Source organism: Oncorhynchus nerka, linkage group LG6 (assembly GCF_034236695.1).
Source record: "Oncorhynchus nerka isolate Pitt River linkage group LG6, Oner_Uvic_2.0, whole genome shotgun sequence".
Classification (NCBI taxonomy): Eukaryota; Metazoa; Chordata; class Actinopteri; order Salmoniformes; family Salmonidae; genus Oncorhynchus; species Oncorhynchus nerka.
In genome coordinates, this window is record NC_088401.1 from 90158296 (window position 1) to 90166911 (window position 8616).

At 49.2% G+C, this 8616-nt stretch overlaps 1 protein-coding gene across 1 annotated transcript in view; it reads right to left on the reverse strand.

Moving 5' to 3' along the window:
- Positions 1-6937, reverse strand: part of LOC135572088 (vascular endothelial growth factor receptor 3-like) — a 153175-nt gene extending 146238 nt beyond the window's left edge. The window contains exon 1 of the mRNA XM_065019103.1: positions 6480-6937. Within this exon, the coding sequence (XP_064875175.1) occupies positions 6480-6537 (58 nt within the window). The 5' untranslated portion in view covers positions 6538-6937. The remainder of the gene's footprint in view (positions 1-6479) is intronic.
- Positions 6938-8616: the final 1679 nt, after the last annotated feature.

Sequence of the window (8616 nt, forward strand, 5' to 3'; positions counted from 1 at the left end):
GAAGTATCCTAGCCGGTCGGCAGGTAGGCTGGCCATACGGCTCATGACGAGAGGCGGGAAGTATCCTAGCCGGTCGGCAGGTAGGCTGGCCATACGGCTCATGACGAGAGGCGGGAAGTATCCTAGCCGGTCGGCAGGTAGGCTGGCCATACGGCTCATGACGAGAGGCGGGAAGTATCCTAGCCGGTCGGCAGGTAGGCTGGCCATACGGCTCATGACCGAGAGGCGGGAAGTATCCTAGCCGGTCGGCAGGTAGGCTGGCCATACGGCTCATGACCGAGAGGCGGGAAGTATCCTAGCCGGTCGGCAGGTAGGCTGGCCATACGGCTCATGACGAGAGGCGGGAAGTATCCTAGCAGGTCGGCAGGTAGGCTGGCCATACGGCTCATGAGGCGGGAAGTATCCTAGCCGGTCGGCAGGTAGGCTGGCCATACGGCTCATGAGGCGGGAAGTATCCTAGCCGGTCGGCAGGTAGGCTGGCCATACGGCTCATGACGAGAGGCGGGAAGTATACTAGCCGGTCGGCAGGTAGGCTGGCCATACGGCTCATGACGAGAGGCGGGAAGTATCCTAGCCGGTCGGCAGGTAGGCTGGCCATACGGCTCATGAGGCGGGAAGTATCCTAGCCGGTCGGCAGGTAGGCTGGCCATACGGCTCATGAGGCGGGAAGTATCCTAGCCGGTCGGCAGGTAGGCTGGCCATACGGCTCATGACGAGAGGCGGGAAGTATCCTAGCCGGTCGGCAGGTAGGCTGGCCATACGGCTCATGACGAGAGGCGGGAAGTATCCTAGCCGGTCGGCAGGTAGGCTGGCCATACGGCTCATGAGGCGGGAAGTATCCTAGCCGGTCGGCAGGTAGGCCGGCCATACGGCTCATGACGAGAGGCGGGAAGTATCCTAGCCGGTCGGCAGGTAGGCTGGCCATACGGCTCATGACGAGAGGCGGGAAGTATCCTAGCCGGTCGGCAGGTAGGCTGGCCATACGGCTCATGACGAGAGGCGGGAAGTATCCTAGCCGGTCGGCAGGTAGGCTGGCCATACGGCTCATGACGAGAGGCGGAAGTATCCTAGCCGGTCGGCAGGTAGGCTGGCCATACGGCTCATGACGAGAGGCGGGAAGTATCCCAGCCGGTCGGCAGGTAGGCTGGCCATACGGCTCATGACCGAGAGGCGGGAAGTATCCTAGCCGGTCGGCAGGTAGGCTGGCCATACGGCTCATGACCGAGAGGCGGGAAGTATCCCAGCCGGTCGGCAGGTAGGCTGGCCATACGGCTCATGACGAGAGGCGGAAGTATCCCAGCCGGTCGGCAGGTAGGCTGGCCATACGGCTCATGAGGCGGGAAGTATCCCAGCCGGTCGGCAGGTAGGCTGGCCATACGGCTCATGAGGCGGGAAGTATCCTAGCCGGTCGGCAGGTAGGCTGGCCATACGGCTCATGACGAGAGGCGGGAAGTATCCTAGCCGGTCGGCAGGTAGGCTGGCCATACGGCTCATGAGGCGGGAAGTATCCTAGCCGGTCGGCAGGTAGGCTGGCCATACGGCTCATGAGGCGGGAAGTATCCTAGCCGGTCGGCAGGTAGGCTGGCCATACGGCTCATGACGAGAGGCGGGAAGTATCCTAGCCGGTCGGCAGGTAGGCTGGCCATACGGCTCATGACGAGAGGCGGGAAGTATCCTAGCCGGTCGGCAGGTAGGCTGGCCATACGGCTCATGAGGAGGGAAGTATCCTAGCCGGTCGGCAGGTAGGCTGGCCATACGGCTCATGACGAGAGGCGGGAAGTATCCTAGCCGGTCGGCAGGTAGGCTGGCCATACGGCTCATGACGAGAGGCGGGAAGTATCCCAGCCGGTCGGCAGGTAGGCTGGCCATACGGCTCATGACGAGAGGCGGGAAGTATCCTAGCCGGTCGGCAGGTAGGCTGGCCATACGGCTCATGACGAGAGGCGGGAAGTATCCTAGCCGGTCGGCAGGTAGGCTGGCCATACGGCTCATGAGGCGGGAAGTATCCTAGCCGGTCGGCAGGTAGGCTGGCCATACGGCCTCTCATGACGAGAGGCGGGAAGTATCCTAGCCGGTCGGCAGGTAGGCTGGCCATACGGCTCATATGACCGAGAGGCGGGAAGTATCCTAGCCGGTCGGCAGGTAGGCTGGCCATACGGCTCATATGACCGAGAGGCGGGAAGTATCCTAGCCGGTCGGCAGGTAGGCTGGCCATACGGCTCATATGACCGAGAGGCGGGAAGTATCCAGCCGGTCGGCAGGTAGGCTGGCCATACGGCTCATGACGAGAGGCGGAAGTATCCTAGCCGGTCGGCAGGTAGGCTGGCCATACGGCTCATATGACCGAGAGGCGGGAAGTATCCTAGCCGGTCGGCAGGTAGGCTGGCCATACGGCTCATATGACCGAGAGGCGGGAAGTATCCTAGCCGGTCGGCAGGTAGGCTGGCCATACGGCTCATGACGAGAGGCGGGAAGTATCCTAGCCGGTCGGCAGGTAGGCTGGCCATACGGCTCATGACCGAGAGGCGGGAAGTATCCTAGCCGGTCGGCAGGTAGGCTGGCCATACGGCTCATGACCGAGAGGCGGGAAGTATCCTAGCCGGTCGGCAGGTAGGCTGGCCATACGGCTCATGACGAGAGGCGGGAAGTATCCTAGCCGGTCGGCAGGTAGGCTAGCGGTTAAGAGCATTGGGCCAGTAATCGACAAGTCGCTGTTTTGAATCCCCGAGCTGACAAGGTAAAAAAAAGATGTTGATGCACGTAACCCTAATTGCTCCTGTAAGTCACTATGGATAAGAGCGTCTGCTAAATGCTAAAATGTTGGCTGAGATACGATGGTAGGGAGATTTGAATTTCAAATCGAACTTCAATCAATCCTTACCGACCGGTTCGACTATAACTCAGGCTAACACTGACCTGTTCAACAGCAAAAGAAAGAAAACATCTCAGAATCCAGTATGTTCAGCTCAGGGCTAACTAATAGACACACAGGCCTCTATTTGGGTCAACTACCAGAGCCATATTACAATGTATGTTCAGCTCAGAGCTAACTAATAGACACACAGGCCTCTATTTGATAGCCCCTAGCTGTATGTTAGCCCCTAGCTGTATGTTAGCCCCTGGCTGTATGTTAGCCCCTGGCTGTATGTTAGCCCCTAGCTGTATGTTAGCCCCTAGCTGTATGTTAGCCCCTGGCTGTATGTTAGCCCCTAGCTGTATGTTAGCCCCTGGCTGTATGTAAGCCCCTGGCTGTATGTTAGCCCCTGGCTGTATGTTAGCCCCTAGCTGTATGTTAGCCCCTAGCTGTATGTTAGCCCCTAGCTGTATGTTAGCCCCCCACAAAGAAGTTAAAACAACAAACACTGTTTTTATTCCCCCCCTCTGACATCATAATATACACGGCCATGTTGTTTTACTGCGCTGCTGGACGGTGCTCACGTCCATGCTCACGCGCTGTTTTCCCTCCACTGCAGATTCCATCTTTAAATGAGCAGCGGTTCAACACCAATCAGTGACGAATAACTTTCAGGCAGAGTACACTACACTACGACCTGCATGTTGAGCTACGGGAACATTCCCATACGGACTTTTCAACATCAATCAATCATGAAAAATAAACAACTTTCACACTAAAACTATTGTTAAGTGTCATTTATCACGAAATGTCGTCTTGAGTCACTGACAATTAAGATCTGTACTTATCTATTTCATAATTATTATTATGTTTCCTGGTCAGATATTATGCTTTTTAACAATATTTTCAAAAACATTCCCATTACCGTAACAGTTTTTCGAAGTCCAAAAAGTTATGAACAAAACAAATGTTAACATTGCTGCCCTAATGAAAATGCCTGAACACTAAAAATACTAATATTTCAAATAAAATTATAAAATTATTATAAAATCAGATCAGACATTTCTCTTTAGCCGTTTCAGTAATGAGAAGGCCATGTGGGGTAAAAGGGGGTGTTGGAGAATAAGAACCTCATTCTGAAGGCATATTAGCAAATAAATTAACATAACTTGTTCTCATCTATGGACTACTACATATAACTCGAGAATTTAACCGGGACGCATTTCGGAATGAGAATTTACGGTGAAAATGTTACAAAATTCTGGCGAAAAATTCCAAATGTATTTATAAAATGACACGTTTTTCTTTCAGATGCATCGTGGATTTGTTACTCAATTTGCCACAGACATTTTAAAACTGGTTTCATGAGAATCACCCAGCTAACAGTGCTAGGGACTAACACACACGGACCTCCAACTCCATCAACACGGATGAAATTAAACAAGGATCCAACTATTCCATCAACTGAACAGTCAATATTAATGAGTCACTGCTTGTTGAAGCTAATGAACATTCAAACAAGGAATAATGTCACACTGCTTGTTGAGCTATTCTCTCTGGTCTTCATGAACATCTGTTCAACACCAATCATTAATGAATAACTGTCACACTGCTTGTTGAGCTATTCTCTCTGGTCTTCATGAACAGCTGTTCAACACCAATCAATAATGAATCAATAATGAATAACTGTCACCATGCTTGTTGAGCTACAGACACATCTCCTGCTGGCTAACATAAACACACAGAAACCATATTCAACATCAATCAATGATGAACAAGAACAAAGCTCATGACTCCAACCCTTATGTTCACCAGCAGACACCAGGTATTCTCTCTGGCCTTATTTACTTAAAAAAAAAAAGTAATATTTATTTAACTAGGCAAGTCAGTTAAGAACAAATTCTTAATGACAATAACAGACTACACCGGCCAAAACCGGACGACGCTGGGCCAATTGCGTGCCACCCTAAGGGAACTCCCAATCACGGCCGGTTGTGATACAGCCTGGAATCTAACCAGAGTCTGTAGTGACGCCTCTTGCACTGAGATGCAGTGCTTTAGACCGCTGGGCCACTCGGGAGCCCAAATGACCAGCTGTTCAACACCAGTCAATACTGCATTTAACACAGGTTAACAGAGACAGACTTACAGACACATTTACAATGTAAATACATATAAATACGGGTATATATATTTATATTTTATATATTATATATTTATTTTATATGTAAAACTGGAAAACATGCATCCATCCATCCAGTCAGTTCATTTAATGAAACCTACTACTGGTAACCAGGCTGAGGGTTCCTCAGTCCCTAACCAGGCTGAGAGTTCCTCAGTCCCTAACCAGGCTGAGGGTTCCTCAGTCCCTAACCAGGCTGAGGGTTCCTCAGTCCCTAACCAGGCTGAGGGTTCCTCAGTCCCTAACCAGGCTGAGAGTTCCTCAGACCCTAACCAGGCTGAGAGTTCCTCAGACCCTAACCAGTTCCTCAGACCTGAGGGTTCCTCAGTCCCCCTAAGTTCCCAGGCAGGCTGAGGGTTCCTCAGTCCCTAACCAGGCTGAGAGTTCCTCAGACCCTAACCAGGCTGAGGGTTCTCAGACCCTAACCAGGCTGAGGGTTCTCAGACCCTAACCAGGCTGAGAGTTCTCAGACCCTAACCAGGCTGAGGGTTCCCCAGTCCCTAACCAGGCTGAGAGTTCCTCAGACCCTAACCAGGCTGAGAGTTTCCTCAGACCCTAACCAGGCTGAGGGTTCCTCAGTCCCTAACCAGGCTGAGGGTTCCCAGTCCCTAACCAGGCTGAGGGTTCCTCAGTCCCTAACCCCCTATTTATCTTGTGGCTGGTATGTTGGTACTCTAGGGTTGCCTCCCAAACTAAACCCTATTCCCTACATAGTGCACTACTTTTGGCCATTTGACCAGGGCCCATAGAGTTCTGGTCAGAAGCAGTGCACTATGAAAGGTAATAGGGTTTCATTTGGACGCACACTAAGACTCCCCCTAGTGACGGTGCGTTTTATAATGACACTAAACCATCCTGTATCTAATGAATGTATCTTTCTCCACAGACCATCACATCCTGGTCCGGAGCCAAAGCTGTTTTCCCATTCATTCACAAGTAAGCAATCGTACTTTTAAAAGCGATTGTTTAAAAAAAAAACTATGAATTAGAAAAACCCTGAGTTAGGTCGATAGCTGAAGTATGACAGCCTCATATTTAGATGGACCCGTAGTTTTAGAGTTTTAGAGCTATATTTCAAAATTAATTTTCCCTGCGCATTTAGGAAATGATCACATCTACTTTAGAACTCAATTTGTATTTTAGGATGATTTTTTGACTTATCAAACTTCTGTCATATCAGACTGTAATGTCAATTAATATGACAATCAAGTCGGCCGGTTGAGTTGGTGAAGATTTCTTTTGAACTTTTTGCTAACTGAAACTAACAGGAAAAACTATTTAACTATTGTTAAAAAATAATAGTTATTATTCTATTCAACATCTGTTACAAAACTCTGATCAACACACGATAAAGATACTATCCGATTCCACACACCTCCCTCCCCCAACTTGTTGCCGCTGTTAGCGTTATGATAATCAAACAAAACGCCTTTCTCCACTTACCTGAAGCAGCAACGATCCCAACCCAAATCCGACAGAAACACGTCAAATCTCTCTTCATTTCCAGTTCTCCAGTCCTGCGAAGGTTTAACCGATGATTATTTTACTACAAACGTCGCGTGTTTGAGGTGTTGATGAGTGCAGGGAGAGAGAAAAAGGAGGAAAGTAAAAAAAGTCTGTGAGTTGAATGGGACAAACTCAGGTGCGCTTGCTGTGGAACCGGGAAACCGTGACTCTGTCACCAGAACCACGCGAGGAGGATGTGCATGGGTGAAATAGAGGAGAGAGAGAGGGAAAAAAAGCGTTTTTCTCTTTTCCTGTTAAAAAACAAAAGGATTCAAGACCTGAATGGACACCACAGTCATTTTACTGGGTCGGGCACATTGGACACACACACACACACACACATACACACAGACGCACGCAGGCACGCACGCACGCACACACACACACACACACACACACACACACACGTACACACACACGTACACACACACACACACGCGCGCACACGCACACACACACACAACTCTCGTTAATAACTTCGGCTAAGCCTTCCAGTCACCGTAGAGGAATGACAAATGTCCTCCCTGGAGTGAAGATGTGATCCCAACACTATATTATCACCCCGTCAGACTGCCTCCTTTAACTGGTAGGTCACTGTTGCTTCTCTTGAAATTCAACACTTCACATCCAAGTTATTTACCAATTCACCATGTTTAAATGTAACCTTAGACATAAATAGACGAGTTAATGAAAGCAATATGCTCAGACTCAGTCTCCTCCTAATTTCCCGATTACAACTTGAACCTTCTGGCATTTAAATTAGTTAATGAGAGTTTATTATTATATACTTGATTCCCTCCATTTATTTCAGGATCATATGAAAACAATAACTTTTTAGCAGAATTGTAAACTTGTTTTAATGGTTAACAATATACAATTGGATTCTGGCCAAAAGTATCTGTCAATATCAATTTCAGCCTCAGAGATCTTTAAGTCCCTCGGAGATGCTATATATTTCTTCCATCACTATCTTCCATGCATGAGAACATGTTGTTTCCACCCAATAACACAAACTGACACACACACACACACACACACACACACACACACACACACACCCCTACTCTTACAGACAGGCGGTAAACAGAGGACCTGAGGTATCACTTCCACTCAACACACACACACACACACCGGACACACAAACACACACACATGCTTGCACGCACGCACACACACGCACGAGGCTGTTGGGAATAAGCATCTCATCAGTATCCCTATTTATCACTGTTGATGGAAGATCACATGTGGTATCAGTGGCATCAAGCTAATAACATTTCCAATAAAACACAAATGAAAGCTAATTTTCTCCTAACCTCCCCTCTCCTCCTCCTCTCCTCCCTTCCTTCTCCTCCTTCACCTCTTCCCCTCCTCTCCTCCCCTCCTTCACCTCCTCCTCTTCTCTCCTCTCCTCTTCCTCTTCTCTCCTCCTCCCCTCATCCCCCTCTCCTCCCCTCCTTCACCTCCTCCTCTTCTCTCCTCTTCCTCTTCTCTCCTCCTCCCCTCATCCCCTCCTTCTCCTCCACCTTTTCCTTCCACTCTTCCTCCTCTCTCCCTCTCATCCTTCCTCTTCTCTCCTCTTCCTCCTCCTCCTCCTCCTCTCCACCAGCCCTCCTCTACAGGGACTGGTTGGGGTGTGAAGGGAAACGTGTGTTAAGTGCCGGCCCAGTTCTGTGTGACCAGAACCCAACATAGGGAATAGGGAATAGGGTGCCATTTGGGACACAGTTCAAGCTTGCTATCAGCCTTGTGTTAGAGGAAGATACAGTTGAAACATTATTAAAGGAGAGTCGAACACTCTAGGATCTCAGATGCAATAATTGAATAACCTAAAAACCAACGTTTGGACAGACAAGCTGTCTTCATCAGGGTATAATAACAAACACTGCGGGGTCACTAGTTTATATTGTGTCAAAGGACACACACAGGTGTCTGTAATCATGTCCGTGTGTGGCCAGATATCATTGGTTCATTCTCAGATATAAAAATAACATACCATAAACATGAATAGATAGCATACGATCTTAGATACAACTTAGGTACATAAGCCTACAAACATTTACTATAGCAAAATCAT